Here is an 18,341-nt window from a genome sequence, read left to right as displayed (position 1 = left end):
TCGAATCGTAGGGCGTAGAAGGGGCCTTGGAGGTCTGCTAGTCCAACCCCCTGCTTACGCAAGAGAACTTATATACCGTTTCAGACAAGCGGCTTGTCCAGCCTCTTCTTGAAAGCCTTCAGTGGTGGAGCGCCCACAATTTCTGGTGGCAAGCTGTTCCACGGGTTAATTGTCCTCACTGTTAGGAAGTTACTCCTTCATTCTGGGTTGGAACGAATACAAGGTAGTCCTCGACGTATGAACCACAATTGAGCCCAAAGTTTATGTTGCTAAGTCAGACATCTGTTGAGTGAAATTTGCCCTGTTTTACGAGGCCACAATTAAGTGAATCTTTCTTTTCTTTTCTTTCCTTCCTCTTTCTTTTTTTTCTTTCTATCTGGCTCAGATAGGTGCATCTATAGTGAGAAAGAACTCATTTCTTTCCTTCCTTCCTTCTCTTCCTTCTTTCCCTCCCTCCCTCCTTTCCCTCCCTTCCTTCCTTTCCTTCTCTTCCTTCCTTCCTTCCCTCCCTCCTTCCTTTACCTCCCTTCCTTCCTTTCTCTTCCTTCCTTCCCTCCCTCCTTTCTTTCCTTTCTTTATCTCCCTTCCTTCCTTCTTTCCCTCCCTCCTTTCTTTATCTCCCTTCCTTCCTTTCCTTCTTCCTTCCTTTCCTTCTTCCTTCCTTCCTTCCTCCCTCCTTTCCTTTATCCCTTCCTTCCTTCCTTCCTTTCCTTCTCTTCCTTCCTTCCTTTCCTTTTCTTCCTTCCTTCCCTCCCTCCCTTCCTTTATCTCCCTTCCTTCCTTTCCTTCTCTTCCTTCCTTCCCTCCCTCCCTTTCTTTTCTTTATCCCCCTACCTTCCTTCCTTCCTTTCCTTCTCTTCCTTCCCTCTTGCCTTTCTTTCTTTATCTCCCTTCCTTCCTTTCCTTCTCTTCCTTCCTTCCCTCCCTCCCTCTTTTCTTTCCTTTATCTCCCTTCCTTCTCTTCCTTCCTTCCTTCCTTCCTTCCTTCCTTCCTTCCTTCCTTCCTTCCTTTCCTTCCTTCCTTTTCTTCTCATTCTCTGTCTCTCTCCAATTGTTAAGTGAATCACTTTAATTGCTAAGTTAGTGACATGGTTGTTAAGCGAATCTTGGCTTCCCCATTAACTTTGCTTGTGAGAAGATCGGTTGCAAAAAGCCGATCTCTGAAATCGTCATAAATAGGAACTACTTTCCAAGCACCGGAGCTTGGATCAGGCGCCCTTAGGATGCTGCAACGGTCGTCACGCGTGAAAACCGATTGTAACGCCTTTTCTTCCGTGCTGCGGCAACTTTGAACGGTCACTAAATGACCTGCTGTAAGTCGAGGACTCCCTGTGTATTCCGTGACAGAGGCGTGTTCTGTGGGGCAAGCATGTAGAACATTCGCGCGGGGGAAGAAACGGTCTTTTTCTAAATTCCCAGGTGAAAACTTTTAGGAGACATTTGCAAACGTTTCGAACTCGGGGCAAGGAAACGCCAACGGATGGGAAGGGGGGGAGGCAGGAAAGAGAAGGGAAGATGGATTTGCAACATGCTGGTTTCCCAAACCTGCCACCGGGTCTTCTATTATAATGCTGATGTCTCTGCGCCCTCCTAAGGACGCGCGGCGAAGCAGGAAAGAAGGTTAAGAGAAAAACAGGATAAAAATATTAAAAAGATTGTTATTTCCCGAGAGAGAGAGAGAGAGAGAGAATCCTATGGGGTTCACTTTGGGGAGCATCAATGTGGTCTCACACAGACCTTCACGGGCTACAAAAGCCACAATCACAATTATGATACTCTGCAGTCATGATCGCTCCCTGTTTTCCCCATCTTTTTTGGGTGGATTTTTATGGCCGTTTTTGTCAACGTTAAGGACGGGTGGACGTTGACTCCCGGAATTCCTTACGTGCGGCCAGAATCTGAAAATAACATTTAACACAGCACAGTGCTTAAGCCAAATGGTACGGTTGAGATCGGCACATGTGGGACTTGATTGGGGTAGATTGTAGGGGTGACACACCAAAATCTAATTTTATCGTATTTTATCTATATCTTAAATTATTGCATTTTATTCCCATTTCATTTCAGACTGTGTTTGATTCCCATTTCATTTTAAATTGTATTTTATTCTAATTTCATATTTTAAACGGTATTTTATCCAATTCCATTTTAAATTGCTTTTATCAAATTTTAGTAATAATTTGTTTCTGGAACTCTGCACTTTGATATGGCTCAAGGGCTAATCAATCAATCAATCAATCAATCAATCAATCAATCAATCAATGTAATGTAATTCCCAGAATTCCCCAGCCAGCCATGCCTGGGTTTTTTTCCCTCTTATCTCCTAAAGTGGAGAGATTGCAGAGAAAGGGATTACAAGAGAGTAAGCTGGCTGGGAAATTCTGGGAGTTGAAGTCCACACGTCCTAAAGCTGCATGGGTTGAGAAACACCAATCTAATGCATGATCCAAGGAAGTACATTTGAGAGCGCACTAGTCCTCGACTTACCACCACAATTCAGTCCAAACTTTCCATTGCTAATTGAGAGAGTTGTTGTGAATTTTGCTCCATTTTACAAGCTTTCTCGCTCCGGCTGTTAAGAGAATCACTGCAGTTGTTAAGTTAGTAACACAGTCGTTAAGCGAACCAGACTTCCCCCGTTGATTTTGCTCGTCAGAAAGTCGCACAAGGGGATCAGGTGACTGCGGGACATTGCGGCCACCATAAATGTGAGTCAGTCGCCAAGCGTCTGAATTTTGATCATGTGAGCGTGGGGGAGGCTGCAACGGTTCTGAAGTGTGAAAAAGGAGCCCAAGTCCCTTTTTTCAATGCCGTTGTGATTTTGAACGATCCCTAAATGAACTGTTGTAAGTCGAGGACTGCCTGTAGCATAGCATAGCACAGAATAGAATAGAATAGAATAGAATAGCACAGCATAGCATAGCACAGAATAGCATAGCATAGCATAGCATAACACAGAATAGCATAGCATAGAATAGCACAGAATAGAATAGCATAGCACAGCACAGCACAGCACAGCACAGAATAGAATAACAGAGCAGAGCACAAAATAGCATAGCATAGCATAGCACAGAATAGAACAGAATAGAATAGCACAGCATAGCATAGCACAGAATAGCATAGCATAGCATAGCATAACACAGAATAGCATAGCATAGAATAGCACAGCATAGCATAGCACAGAATAGAATAGAATAGCACAGCACAGCACAGAATAGAATAACAGAGCAGAGCACAGAATAGCATAGCATAGCATAGCACAGAATAGAATAGAATAGCATAGCATAGCATAGCACAGAATAGCATAGCATAGAATAGCACAGCATAGCATAGCACAGAATAGCATAGCATAGCATAGCATAACACAGAATAGCATAGCATATAATAGCACAGAATAGAATAGCATAGCACAGCACAGCACAGAATAGAATAACAGAGCAGAGCACAGAATAGCATAGCATAGCATAGCACAGAATAGAACAGAATAGAATAGCACAGCATAGCAGCATAGCATAGAACAGAATAGCATAGCACAGCATAACACAGAATAGCATAGCATAGAAGCATAGCATAGCATAGCACAGAATAGAATAGAATAGCACAGCAGCACAGAATAGAACAGAATAGCATAGCACAGAACAGCATAGCATAGCATAGCACAGAATAGAATAGAACAGAATAGCAGCATAGCACAGAATAGAATGGCACAGAATAGAATAGAACAGAATGGCATAGCATGGCACAGCACAGAACAGAATAGCACAGAATAGCACAGAATAGCATAGCAGAGCAGAGCACAGAATAGCACAGAACAGAATAGCACAGCATGGCACAGAATGGCACAGAATAGCATAGCATAACACAGAATAGAATAGAATGGCACAGCATAGCACAGAATAGAATAGAATAGCACAGCACAGCACAGAATAGAATAACAGAGCAGAGCACAGAATAGCATAGCATAGCATAGCACAGAATAGAATAGAATAGAATAGCATAGCATAGCACAGAATAGAATAGAATAGAATAGAATAGCATAGCATAGCATAGCATAGCACAGAATAGAATAGAATAGCACAGCATAGCATAGCACAGAATAGAACAGAATAGCATAGCATAGCACAGAATAGCATAGCATAGAATAGCACAGCATAGCATAACACAGAATAGAATAGAATAGCACAGCATAGCACAGAATAGCATAGCATAGCATAGCACAGAATAGAATAGAATAGAATAGAATAGCATAGCATAGCACAGAATAGAATAGAATAGCACAGCATAGCATAGCACAGAATAGAACAGAATAGCATAGCATAGCACAGAATAGAATAGCATAGCACAGCATAGCACAGCACAGAATAGCATAGCATAGAATAGCATAGCATAAAATAGCATAGCAGAGCAGAGCACAGAATAGCACAGAATAGCATAGCACAGAATAGCATAGCACAAAATAGCACAGCACAGAATAGAACAGAATAGCATAGCATAGCACAGAATAGCATAGCACAAAATAGCACAGCACAGAATAGCATAGAACAGAATAGAATAGCACAGAATAGAATAGCATAGCATAGCACAGCAGAGCACAGAATAGCATAGCATAGAATAGCACAGCATAGCATAGCACAGAATAGAATAGCACAGCATAGCATAGCATAGAATAGCACAGCATAGCATAACACAGAATAGAGAAGCATAGCATAGCATAGAGAAGCATAGCATAGCATAGCACAGCAGAGCACAGAATAGCATAGCATAGAATAGCACAGCATAGCATAACACAGAATAGAATAGCATAGCACAGCATAGCACAGCACAGAATAGCACAGAACAGAACAGAACAGAATGAATAGCACAGCATAGCATAGCACAGAATAGCATAGCATAGAATAGCACAGCATAGCATAACACAGAATAGAATAGAATAGCACAGCATAGCACAGCACAGAACAGAATAGCACAGAATAGCACAGCACAGAATAGAACAGAATAGAATAGCACAGAATAGAATAGCATAGCACAGCACAGAATAGAACAGAATAGCATAGCATAGCACAGCACAGCACAGCACAGAATAGCATAGCACAGAATAGCATAGCACAGCACAGCACAGAATAGCATAGCACAGAATAGAATAGCATAGCATAGCATAGCAGAGCACAGAATAGCATAGCATAGCATAGAATAGCATAGCATAAAATAGCACAGCATAGCAGAGCACAGAATAGAACAGAATAGCATAGCACAGAATAGCATAGAACAGAATAGAATAGCACAGAATAGAATAGCATAGCACAGCACAGAATAGAACAGAATAGCATAGCATAGCACAGCATAGCACAGCACAGAATAGAATAGCACAGAATAGAACAGAATAGCATAGCATAGCACAGCACAGCACAGAATAGCATAGCACAGAATAGAATAGCATAGCATAGCATAGCAGAGCACAGAATAGCATAGCATAGCATAGAATAGCATAGCATAAAATAGCACAGCATAGCAGAGCACAGAATAGAACAGAATAGCACAGCACAGAATAGCATAGAACAGAATAGAATAGCACAGAATAGCATAGCATAGCACAGCACAGAATAACCAGGTTGGAAGGGACCTTGGAGGTCTTCTAGTCCAACCCCCTACTTAGGCAGGAAGCCCTATACCATTTCAGACAAATGGCTGTCCAGTCTCTTCTTAATGATTGGAATAATCCAATCCCTTCTTCTCCCCGTGACACTTCTTAGTGTGAAGATACACTTCTACACAAACACATACACACACAGACACAAGCCCGATTCTCCCCTCTTACCATGAGCTTTCGCAGAAGCTACGTTGGTGTCCGAATGGGAGCGGACGTGGCTCCGCTTGGGTTTCCCTTGCAGGACCGAGGTCTGTCCCTCGGAGAAGCTGGACCGTCGCAAGAGCGAGGACTTCCAGCTGCCTCCCGGCTCCCCCCAGGAGGAACCCGACTCCTGCTTCTGGGAACTGCTGGACGAAAACAGATTGGAGGTGCTGCTACCGGAACTGTTCAAGGTGGCCGTGCCAGATTCTTCAGGGCTGTCGCAGGGCCGACTCGGTCGGCCGAGATTGCCAATGGCCAGATATTCTGGCCCGTCCGTTTCATCTTGGCTTCCGGACCAGGAATCTGAGTTCAGGTTGGGCAAAGGGCTGGGGCTTGTTCCAGCAGCCGGGACATTATTGCCGTCGTTGTCGTCGTCGGGGCCAGAGATGCTGAGATGAGGAAGAGGAGGGCCGACCGGGTGTTGGGAGCACCTGCTTTCCTGGTGCCGATGAGCGGAAGCCCAAGCAGCATTTTCTTGAGACTGACCGGTGCCACCGAAGGCTGGAGGGCTTGATAGTCTCCTGTCTAAGAAAGATAAGGAGAAAAACAAACAAACAAAGAAGCTATCCTTATTTTCGGCGATGATGTAGCTACGAGAAAATGCAGGTAGCCCTCAATGTTTTCTCTCAGCCCAGTCCACCTCACAGGGTTGTTGTTGCAGGGAAAAGAGGAAGAAGGAGTATTAGGTACGTTTGCCACCTTGTGCTATTTATCAAAATTAATAAAAGGCAAAATAAAACCAACTTAACTACATATGTTCTAGGGTATGTTCAAGAAGAGATCAATACCGAGAGTCCTCGACTTATGACCAGAATGAGGACCATTAGGAATATCCACTCCTAAGCAAGGCAATGTTAATAACAATAGCAGACTTATATGCCACTTCACAGGGCTTTCCGGCCCTCTCTGAGCAGTTTACGGAGTCAGCCTCTTGACCCCAACAACCTGGATCCTCATTTGACTGACCTCGGAAGGATGGAAGGCTGAGTCAACCTTGAGCCGGTCAGGATCGAACTCATGGCTGTGGGCAGAGTCAGCCTACAATAATGCACTTTAACCAAGGGAAGGGAGGGAGGGAAGGAGGGACGGTTGTAAGTGCAGGAATGAAGTGACTGTCTTCCAATTCTATCCAACCAATAGTTGGAGGGACACAAAACTGCAACGAACGTCAACCTCAAACCGAACGGCTGCATTTGTGCTGCAGGAACCGAGTAACAGAAGAGAGATTTTTAAAACAAAATCCGGAGCCGGCCACCGCTCATGGCTTACCTTCCTTACCTTGGATGCTGGCACAGGTGGACGGAAGCCCCGAGAAGGAGCCGAGGTACCGAGGGGCTGCGCTTTCGGCGGGAGGGGTAGGGATGGACCCCAGGAGGGCTGTGAGGCTCTTCGTCCTGGACTCGGAGGCTTCCCCTTTCCTGGCAAACTGAAAGAAGGGCCTTGTTGAGGCAACAGCATGTAGGGGAGGGGCCCCCACTAGCGGCCCATGTCCTGTTCGGAATTGGACCGTGTGAGTGGCTGGTTGGAGTGCGCGCAGATCAACTTGCATGAGTGGCAGGCCACTCCGGTGTGGTCCTCTCCCTCCCCCCCCCACCACGCTGGTACTATGTAAAGGAAGACTGCTGGTACTAAAGAAGTAAAGACCCCCTCCAAAAAAGACCAAAATCCCAAACCAAGAAGAAAGAAAGAAAGAAAGAAAGAAAGAAAGAAAGAAAGAAAGAAAGAAAGAAAGAAAGAAAGAAAGAAAGAAAGAAAGAAAGGAAGGAAGGAAGGAAAGAAGAGAGAGAAAGAGAAAGAAAGAAGAAAGGAAAAAGAAAGAAGAAAGAAAGAAAGAAGGATGGATGGATGAATGATAGAAGGAAGGAAAAAGGAGAAAGGAAGGAAGGAAGGAAAGAAGAGAGAGAGAAAGAAAGAAAGAGACACAGAGAAAAGAAGGATGAAAGAAAGAAGAAAGAAAGAAAGAAAGAAAGAAAGAAAGAAAGAAGAAGAAAGAAAGAAAGAAGAAAGAAAGAAAGGAAGGAAGGAAGGAAGGAAGGATGGATGAATGATGGAAGGAAAAAAAGGGAGAAAGGAAGGAAGGAAAAAGAAAGAGAGAGAGAGAAAGAAAGAGAGAGAGAGAAAAGGATGAAAGAAAAAAGAAAGAAAGAAAGAAAGGAAGGAAGGATGGATGAATGATAGAAGGAAGGAAAAAGGAGAAAGGAAGGAAGGAAGGAAAGAAGAGAGAGATAGAGAAAGAAAGAGACACAGAGAAAAGGATGAAAGAAAGAAAGAAAGACAGACAGACAGAAAGAAAGGAAGGAAGGAAGGAAGGAAGAAAGAGAGAGAAAGAAAGAAAGGAAGGAAAGAAGAGAGAGAGAGAAAGAGAAAGAAAGACAGAAAGAAAGAAAGAAAGAAAGAAGGAAGGATGGATGAATGATAGAAGGAAGGAAAAAGGAGAAAGGAAGGAAGGAAGGAAAGAAGAGAGAGAGAGAAAGAAAGAAGAGACACAGAGAAAAGAAGGATGAAAGAAAGAAAGAAAGAAGAAAGAAAGAAAGAAAGACAGAAAGAAAGAAAGAAAGACAGAAAGAAAGAAAGGAAGGAAGGAAGGAAGGAAGGATGGATGAATGATGGAAGGAAAAAAGGGAGAAAGGAAGAAAGGAAAAAAGAAAGAGAGAGAGAGAGAAAGAAAGAGAGAGAGAGAGAAAAGGATGAAAGAAAGAAAGAAAGAAAGAAAGAAAGAAAGAAAGGAAGGAAGGATGGATGGATGAATGATAGAAGGAAGGAAAAAAGGGAGAAAGGAAGGAAGGAAGGAAAGAAGAGAGAGAGAGAAAGAAAGAAGAGACACAGAGAAAAGAAGGATGAAAGAAAGAAAGAAAGAAGAAAGAAAGAAAGAAAGACAGAAAGAAAGAAAGAAAGACAGAAAGAAAGAAAGGAAGGAAGGAAGGAAGGAAGGATGGATGAATGATGGAAGGAAAAAAGGAGAAAGGAAGGAAAAAGAAGAGAGAGAGAGAAAGAAAGAGAGAGAGAGAGAAAAGGATGAAAGAAAAAAAAGAAAGAAAGAAAGAAAGGAAGGAAGGATGGATGAATGATAGAAGGAAGGAAAAAAGGGAGAAAGGAAGGAAGGAAGGAAAGAAAGAAAGAAGAGAGAGATAGAGAAAGAAAGAAAGAGACACAGAGAAAAGAAGGATGAAAGAAAGAAAGAAAGAAAGAAAGACAGAAAGAAAGAAAGAAAGGAAGGAAGGAAGGAAGAGAGAGAGAGAGAGAGAGAAAAGAATGAAAGAAAGAAAGAAAGAAAGGAAGAGAAAGGAAAGAAGAAAGGAAGGAAAGAAAGAAGAAAGGAAGGAAAGAAAGAAGAAAGGGAGAAAGAGAGAGAGAGAGAGAGAGAGAGAGAATGAAAAAAAACCCCAAAAAGAAATGAAGAAAGGAGATTTCTCACTATAGAGGCGTCTATCTGAGCCAGCAGCCGAGGGTTGTTCTGCTCCACAGCCTCCAGGCACTGCAACATGACGGTGACGTGGGCGTCGCTCAGCAGAAAAGCTGAATCTGGGGCGGGGCGGGGGGGAAAGAGTAAAAAATGGAGGGTAGAATGGTGCCTTTGGTCCTGCACTTGTCTTCTAGGGCAGGATTTCTTTTACGAACTTCGCCACTTTGAAAGATGCGTGGACTTCAACTCCCACGATTCCTTCCAAAGGGGAGCCTTAGCCACAAGGCTGGTGGGGCAGGGCTATTCTGGATTTCTTTCTTTTAAGTGACCAGCTAGGTGTCGACACTGATACAGCCTTGACTGATCGCGAAAAGCTAAGCAGGGTTGGACCTGACGAATCCAGGGATGGGAGACCTACCGTTAAACCGGGAATTAAAAAGTCAAGATGGGGAAGGTGAAAAAAGATGTGGAACGGAAATGGCAAAGGGAAGTGGGCAAGAAAAAGTCAGAAGTTCAACTTGACAATTTACATTGAAACAGAATTATGCCCTAGCTTGAACAAGGATGTCCAACCTTGGCAAATGGAAGACCTGTGGACTACAACGGCCAGAATTCCCCAGCCGGCATAGCTTACTCTCTTGTAATCCCTTCCTCTGCAATCTCTCCACTTTAGGTGGTAAGAGAAAAAGGCACAGGCATGGCTGGGCTAGGGAATTCTGGGAGCTGAAGTCCACCAGTCTTAAAATTACCAAGGGCTGGACACCCCGACTTAAAAATACTTGTGTGGAAAAACACCACAATTAGGCATATGATTGGGAATTTTAAAAAAACAAACAACTGGGGACGTCCACTTTCCATGTTGCCACCAACATATTCCACACAAGGCAACAGATAAAAGCTAGTGGATGATAAACAGGGAAAGCCCAGTTACAGGGAAGCCTCGACTTACGACTGCAATTGAGTGCGACATGTCTGTTGCTAAGCGAGACAGTTGCTAAGTGGGTTTGGACCTGTTTTATGAACTTTCTGGCCACAGTGGTTACGTGAATCGCTGCAGTTCTTAAGTGAGTAACATGGTTGTTAAGTGAACCTGGCTTCCTCACTGACTTTGCTTCTCAGAAGGTCGCAAAAGGGGATTGTGTGACCCCGGGACCATCATGAATATGAGCCAGTTGCCAAGGGTCTAAATTTTGCCAAGGGTCCGACCGTGGGGATGCTACAGCGGTCGCTAAGTGTGAAAGACGGTCACAACTCACTTTTTTCAGTGCCATTGTCACTTTGAATGGTTATTAAAATGAACTGTTGTAAGTCAAGGATTTCCTGTATTAGATGTCTGCAAACCTGCCACGATAAATTCCTTGTGTGTCCAATCGCAATATTAACTTGGCTAATAAAGTCTTCTGTTCTATTCATTTCTATTCTATTCTTCATTCCAATATTCTATTCTATTCTATTCTATTCTTCATTCCAATATTTATTCTAGTCTAGTCTATTTTATTCTTCATTCCAATATTTATTCTAGTCTAGTCTAGTCTAATCTAGTCTATTCTTCCATTCCATTAATAGTTGTAATCTAATCTAATCTATTCTATTCTATTCTATTCTAATCTAATCTAATCTAATCCATTCCATTCCATTCATTATTCTGTGCTGTGCTGTCCTACCCTATTCTTATTTCTATTCTATTCTATTCTATTCTATTCTATTCTATTCTATTCTATTCTATTCTATTCCATTCCATTCTATTCTATTCTATATTCCAATATTTATTCTATTATTCCATTCCATTAATAATTCTATTCTATTCTATTCTATTCTATTCTATTCTATTCTATTCTATTCTATTCTATTCTATTCTATTCTATTCTAATCTAATCTAATCTAATCTAATCCATTCCATTCCATTCATTATTCTGTTCTGTGCTGTCCTACCCTACCCTATTCTTATTTCTATTCTATTCTATTCTATTCTATTCTATTCTATTCTATTCTATTCTATTCTATTCTATTCCATTCCATTCCATTCTATTCTAATCTAATCTAATCTAATCTAATCCGTTCCAGTCATTATTCTGTCCTGTCCTGTCCTGTCCTACCCTATTCTTATTTCTATTCTATCCTATCCTATCCTATCCTATCCTATCCTATCCTATCCTATCCTATCCTAAATTCTATTCTGTTTTTATTTGTATTCATACTCTATTCTACTCTGCTCTCCTTCCTATGAACAGAAGGCAGCTTCTCCAAAGAGGAAGAGAAAACACTGGAGGAACTACGCATGGAAGAGGGAGGGAGGGAGGGAGGGAGGGAAGGGCAGCTGCTTCCCTCTTACCTGTGTAGAATTTCCGGATATATTGCTTGTTCTCCAGGAGGGGCTTCAGCTGAGCCGATAGGCAGTGGAACTGCAAGCTGTGCTGAAGCCAGAGCTCGGCCACGGTTCGCTCCCTTGTCCTGTCCGGGTTTTGCTGCCCATTCTCATGGAGATGGATAAACTGCAAAAGGAGGGACGAGGTTTGGAGAAAAAGCAAGCCCAGATCAGGGGGAGTAGAGTATCCGTGGTGGAATGGCCTTTTCTAGCTCTCCTGACACCCCCCCCCAAAAAAAAAGCCTGAGAGGGTTTGAGAGACTGGAAAAAGAAGAACCAACAAAGTCAAGAAAAGGCTGGTTGGCAAGTTCAATTCCTCGTCTGCCAATTGGAAGGAGGGCCAGTTTGGACCAACCATTAGGAGACTGGGAGTTCTAGTCCCGCCTTTAGGCATGAAAGGCAGATGGGTGACTGGACCAATCACCAGGGGACTGGGAGTTCTAATCCCGCCCTTTAGGCATGAATGAAAGGCAGCTGGGTGACTGGACCAATCACCAGGGGACTGGGAATTCTAGTCCCACCTTTAGGCATGAAAGGCAGCTGGGTGAGTGGACCAATTACCAGTGGACTGGGAGTTTTAATCCCGCCCTTTAGGCATGAAAGGCAGCTGGGTGACTGGACCAATCATCAGGGGACTGGGAGTTCTAGTCCCGCCATAATGAAAGACAATTGAGTGTCTTTGACCCAATCACAAGGAGACTGAGAGTTCTAGTCCCATTTTAGGAATGAAAGCCAGCTGGGTGATGTTGGGCATCTGTCATCTGAAGACACGGAATTCTAATTTTAGGCATGAATGCTGGTCAAGAGAATTTGGGCCAAACACCAGGAGGTAGTGAGTTCTAATCCTGCCTTAGGCAGCTGGGTGACTTTGGGCCAATCACCAGGCGACAATGAGGTCTAGTCCCACCTTAGCCATCTAAGCCAGCTGGGCGTTGTTGGGCCAATCACCAGGAGACGGTGAATTTTAGTCCCAGTTTAGGCATAAAATCAGCTGAGTGACTTTGGGCCAGTGCCTCTCCCTCTCCCTCTGGAAGAGCCGAAAAGTTGAATCCAGTGTTTCTCAAACTTGGTGAATTGTAACATGTCTGGACTCCCAGAATTCCTCAGCCAGCTAGAGGAGTTGAATTCTGGGAGTTGAAATCCGCACCTTTTAAAGGTGCTGAGATTGAGTAAGATGGATGTAATCTCTCCGCCTTTTACAAGCTTCAGATCACCCCCTCTGCTGTGGAAGTACTATTTCTTCTTTTGAATCTTTAATCTTAATTCATTTAAGATGGATGGATGGATGGATGGATGAAAAGGAAGGAACGGAGGGAGGGAGGGAGGAAAGAAGATGGTAGGAAGGAAGGAAGGATGGATGATAGATGGCTGGAAAGGAAGGGAGGGAGGAAGGAAGGATGGATGATGGATGAATGGAAAGGAAGGGAGGGAGGGAGGGAGGGAGGAAAGAAGATGGTAGGAAGGAAGGAAGGAAGGATGGATGATGGATGGATGGAAAGGAAGGAAGGGAGGAAGGGAGGGAGGAAGATGGAAAGAAGGAAGGATGGATGATGGATGGATGGAAAGGAAGGAAGGAAGGAGGGAGGAGGGAGAAAGAAGATGGTCGTAAGGAAGGAAAGATGGATGATGGATGAATGGATGAATGGAAGGAAGGAGGGAGGGAGGGAGGAGGGAGGGAGGAAAGAAGATGGTAGGAAGGAAGGAAGGAAGGATGGATGATGGATGGATGGAAAGGAAGGAAGGGAGGAAGGGAGGGAGGAAGATGGAAAGAAGGAAGGATGGATGATGGATGGATGGAAAGGAAGGAAGGAAGGGAGGGAGGGAGGGAGAAAAGAAGATGGTCGTAAGGAAGGAAAGATGGATGATGGATGAATGGATGAATGGGAAGGAAGGGAGGGAGGGAGGGAGGGAGGGAGGGAGGAAGACGGAAGGAAGGATGAAGGATGAAGGATGGATGGATGGATGGAAAGGAAGGGAGGGAGGAAGATGGAAGGAAGAAAGGAAGGAAGGAAGGAAGATAAGGAGAAATTTCCTAAAGTGTTTCCCCCAAAATAAGACCCTGTCTTATATTTTTTTTGAACCCTGAAATAAGCGCTTGGCTTTATTGCCATGTCCTCAAAAGCCCGATTGGGCTTATTATCAGGGGAGGTCTTATTTTGGGGGAAACAGGGTAACAGTGAGAACAATTAATCCATGGAACAGCTTCCCTCCGGCAGCTAATTCATTTAATTTAATCTTAATCAATCAATCTTTGGAAAAGTTTTCAAAGCCACAGGCAAAAAAGTTTTCAAAGTCCACTCACTCAGTCTAGGGGTCTGCAAACTTGGCTCTTTTAAGACTTGTGGACTTCAACTCCCAGAGTTCCTCAGCTAGCAAAGGAGCCAAGTTTGCAGACCCCTGACTTAGTGGGTAACAAGAGCAAAGCCAGTTCTGTATTCTCCCAACCCTGTTCCTCCTCTACAGCTCCCGGATTTCTCTCTCCGAATTCCCCCGGCCACTCACCTTGTCCACATGACGGGCTGCGTGGGGGCTCAACCAACGCACATCCTTCACAAACTGCCAGTAGTCCGTCTTCTGGCAATGCACCTGCGGGAAAACGGAGGTCAAATTCCTCCCAGGGTAGCGGCTACAGCCTCCCACTTGCTGCCGAAACCCAGCCAGGTGGAAAAAAGAGGAAGTCAACCAAGAGCTTTACAGCTGCTGAATATAAACCACAAAAGGAGACATTTTGGCCAGTGGCAAAACAAGGCAGATCTTCAACCGGTGTCTTCTTATTTCAGGGTGGAAGATCAGTCAGGGGCGTCTTAAAGAAGATAACCATTATTTGCTTATTGCATTAGTGCAGAGGACTTCAAACTTGGCAACTCCCGGAGTTGAAGTCCACAAGTCTTAAAGCTGCCAAGTTTGAAGAGCTCTGCATTAGTGTCACCTCCCTGTAGTTTGACAGATTGGGGAAGCTTAAGAGGAATTCTCCTCTAATGTTATATCACCATAACAGCCCTGTGAGATTGTTTTAAGCTGAGGGAGAGAAGGGCCAGATCAGATTCACTTTGAAAAGCTCTGTAGTGGCTGTACTGGTATTCCCCAGGGGTTTATTTGGGCTTAGTGTTGTTCAACCTTGGCGACTGTTGTGACCCAGGCCCAAGTAGGTAGCATTAAACGCAATCAGTTCAAAAACAAACAAGACTTTATTAGAACAGCTGAGAATTAAACTCATTCTCAGCGTCGTCCAAACTAAATCCAAGCAAATGCTTCATAACACAATTCTTCAGTCTTATCGCCAACTTTGGTCTAATTAGGCAAACTGCCAAAGGCTTTTCTTGGCAAAAGTTCAGGAGCAGAAGACGCCGACAAGAAATAAAGACAAGGAGCAATTCTATCAACGTTGTTTTCCGGCAAAGAGCCCAAACGCCGTTGCTGGTCTTTTAAGCCTTATGGGAGGGGCCAATCATTTCCTAGCCTTACTCCCAAGTCGTCCTCTCTGCTTGAGCTGCTCTTGCCTTCTGGCAGCTCTTCTCATGCGTGCATTAGGAACAGGCTCCTTCTGTTCCTCTGCCTCACTACTGTCAGCCTCTGGAGGCTCCTGAGTGCGCACCTCACTCCCCGATGGCCTTGGCCCCACCTCAGCCTCTGATGCAGAGCCCTCATCCGGGCCTTCCCCAGCCTCCAGGACTGGCCCATGTTCTTACTCAGCCTCATCACTGTCTGACTCCGTTGCCAGCTCCACAGGCTGCTGGCGGACCACAACAGCAACTTTAAGATGTGTGGACTTCAATTCCAAGAATTCCCCAGCTACCAAGGTGACTTTGGGCCAATCACTAGGAGCCTAGGAGTTCTAGCCCTGCCAGTTGAGTGACTTTGGGCCAGTCCCTCTCTCTCAGCCCAACCCACTTCACAGGGTTGTTGTTGTGGGGAAAACAGGAGGAGGAAGGTGTGTTTGGATATGTTTGCCACCTTGAGTTATTTGTAAAAAGAATAAAGGTGGTGTTCTGTCCTCCTTCGCCTCCGTCCGAGCGATGGCTTAATTAGCCAGCACTATCATCTCTGGCAGCAAACTAGTGAGTGTCTGCCAAGTGACTCTGTTATCTCCCTCGACGCCGATGAGGACACCCAGGAACAAACAGTACTTCAGCAGTTAATTTGCCTTCTACGAAGAGGCACAGCAGCTCTTGCTGCCTTTATATCCTGTGGGGTGTGGCTCCATGACTCAGCACTTCCTAGGCCTGCCCCACCCCTGCTTCTGTTGTTCCCGCCTCTCCTGCCTACGAAACCTAGGGTCCAGCCAGGCCTGATTGCCATCAGCTGGGTCTGGAGGCGTAGCCTGGGGGGGGGGAAGAGTCAGGGGATGGAGGCCTCGTTATCTCCTCCACCCGGCCTGCTTCTGGCTCCTGGAGCTGAGCCAGGGAAGCCGGTGCTCCCGAGGTAAGTCCTGACGGCCCTTCCCCCTCACTTTCCAAGTCACTTTCTGGCAGGAGGCCCAGCTCGGGGGGGCCGCAGACACAACAGGTGGGACACAAACAAACACAAATAAAAACATGTTAAAACAAAATCCAATTTCCTTTCCTGCCCCAAAGTGCAGCCATCCACATAGTGCCAAGCAAAGAGAACGCTACCTTGTCTAGGATGAGGCCATGATACAGGATGCTGTGCATGTCCCTGCAGAGCCGCTCCAAGCCGCCATATTTAGACCAGACGTTGGGATGATTGATGGAGACCAAGCCTTCCACCGTAGTCTTCAGGTTCCCCAACAACGTCCAGTGTTCTCTCCTGAAACACAAAGACAAGCCTCAGCAAGCCCAGGTAGAACATTATTCCCTTAGGAAAACAATCCAACAAACGGGACCCATTGCAATGGACAAGGTCACGCATTCAATTTTGCACCTTACTAAATCCAAAGCGATCAGTTGGATCTACCTCTCCTCGGTAAAATCTGGAATGCGCAGGATGAAATCCATCCAATGGTTCAGCAATATTTATCTCCTTAAGAGAAGGCTTGGCTTTAGCTCTAAAAATAAACTTTTTCACTACCAAGAATGTTGAGAGTTTCTATAGCCACCCTTCCTGTTTCTTCGTGTCATTTAAGAAAAGTCAAGAGAAAAGCAAGCATTTTTTTTCTCCTAGAAGGCAGAAGTACAGTTAGTCCTCCACTTACAAACATTTGTTTAGTGAACGTCCAAAGATACAACGGCATTGGCAAAAAGGACTTGGGACCAGTCCTCCAACTTACGACGGTCACAGCATCCCCACTGTCAGGTACAGGTAGTCCGTGACTTAAAACTGTTTATTTAGTGACTGTTCAAAGTTATAAGGGTGCTGGAAAAAGTGACTTATGACCCTTTTTCACACAACCACTGCAGTATCCTCTAGAGCAGGGGTCTCCAACCTTGGTCCCTTTAAGACTTGTGGACTTTCAACTCCCAGAGTCCCTCAGCCAGCAAAGCTGGCTGAGGATCTCTGGGAGTTGAAGTCCACAAGTCTTAAAGGGACCAAGGTTGGAGACCCCTGCTCTAGAGTCATGTGATCAAAATTTGAATGCTTGCTAGCTGACTCATATTTATGACGGTCATAGTGTCCCGGGAGTCATGTGATCCCCTTTTGTGACTTTCTAATCAGCAACATTGCCAGGGCCTCTGGTGGCTCAGACTGCTAAGACAGTCTGTTATTAACAGCAGCTGCCTGCAATTACCGCAGGTTCAAGTCCCACCAGGCCCAAGGTTGACTCAGCCTTCCATCCTTTATAAGGTAGGTAAAATGAGGACCCAGATTGTTGGGGGGCAATAAGTTGACTTTGTATATAATATACAAATAGGATGAAGACTATTGCTAACATAGTATAAGCTGCCCTGAGTCTTCGGAGAAGAGCGGGGTATAAATGCAAATAAAAAAACAACATCAATGGGGAAGCCAAATTCACTTAACAATCAGATTCACTTAACAACCAGATTCAGTTACTAACGTAACTGCAGCAATTCATTTAACAACGGTGGCAAGAAAGGATGTAAAACGGGGCAAAACTCACTTAAGCTTAATGACAGAAGTGTTGGGCTGCGTTGTGGTTGTATGTCGAGGAGTGTTGTCCTGGTGTTTGGAAGCCGTACGGGTCTGGATGGGGAGGAACAGGCTCAAGCTCAATCCCTCCAAGACGGAGTGGCTGTGGATGCCGGCACCCCGGTACAGTCAGCTGCAGCTGCAGTTGACTGTTGGGGGCGAGTTATTGGCCCCAAAGGAAGGAGTGCGCAACTTGGGTGTTCTCCTGGATGCACGGCTGTCGTTTGAAGATCATTTGGCGGCCGTCTCCAGGAGAGCCTTTCACCAGGTTCGCCTGGTTCGGCAGTTGCGCCCCTTCCTTGATCGGGATGCCCTGTGCACAGTCATTCATGCTCTTGTTACCTCCTGCCTGGATTATTGCAATGCTCTCTACATGGGGCTCCCCTTGAGATGCACTCGGAGGCTTCAGTTGGTCCAGAATGCAGCTGCGCGGGTGATAGAGGGAGCTCCACGTAGCTCCCATGTGACACCTCTCCTGCGCAGACTGCACTGGCTTCCTGTTGCCTTTCGGGTGCATTTCAAGGTTTTGGTAACCACCTTTAAAGCGCTCCATGGCTTGGGACCTGGGTACTTACGGGACCGCCTTCTGTTACCTCATGCCTCCCACCGACCCGTACGCTCGCACAGAGAGGGCCTTCTCAGGGTGCCGTCCGCCAGACAATGCCGGCTGGCGGCCC

At 45.1% G+C, this 18,341-nt stretch overlaps 1 protein-coding gene across 5 annotated transcripts in view; it reads right to left on the bottom strand.

The window, feature by feature from the left end:
* Positions 1 to 18,341, bottom strand: part of RUBCN (rubicon autophagy regulator) — an 83,909-nt gene that overhangs the window by 45,723 nt on the left and 19,845 nt on the right. For 2 of the 5 annotated variants that reach the window (XM_058187801.1, XM_058187804.1), the window contains exons 3-9: positions 17,636 to 17,686; positions 16,230 to 16,383; positions 14,119 to 14,202; positions 11,584 to 11,743; positions 9,264 to 9,370; positions 7,118 to 7,274; positions 5,816 to 6,373 (exon numbers count right to left, since the gene is read on the bottom strand). In XM_058187801.1, coding sequence (XP_058043784.1) covers positions 5,816 to 6,373; positions 7,118 to 7,274; positions 9,264 to 9,370; positions 11,584 to 11,743; positions 14,119 to 14,202; positions 16,230 to 16,383; positions 17,636 to 17,686 — 1,271 coding nt within the window. The remainder of the gene's footprint in view (positions 1 to 5,815; positions 6,374 to 7,117; positions 7,275 to 9,263; positions 9,371 to 11,583; positions 11,744 to 14,118; positions 14,203 to 16,229; positions 16,384 to 17,635; positions 17,687 to 18,341) is intronic. The other 3 variants (XM_058187802.1, XM_058187805.1, XM_058187803.1) reach the window with 2 other exon arrangements.

Source organism: Ahaetulla prasina, chromosome 6 (assembly GCF_028640845.1).
Source record: "Ahaetulla prasina isolate Xishuangbanna chromosome 6, ASM2864084v1, whole genome shotgun sequence".
Taxonomy (NCBI): domain Eukaryota; kingdom Metazoa; phylum Chordata; class Lepidosauria; order Squamata; family Colubridae; genus Ahaetulla; species Ahaetulla prasina.
Note: the sequence above shows the minus strand (reverse complement) of the source record. Positions and strands in the feature narration are given on the sequence as shown.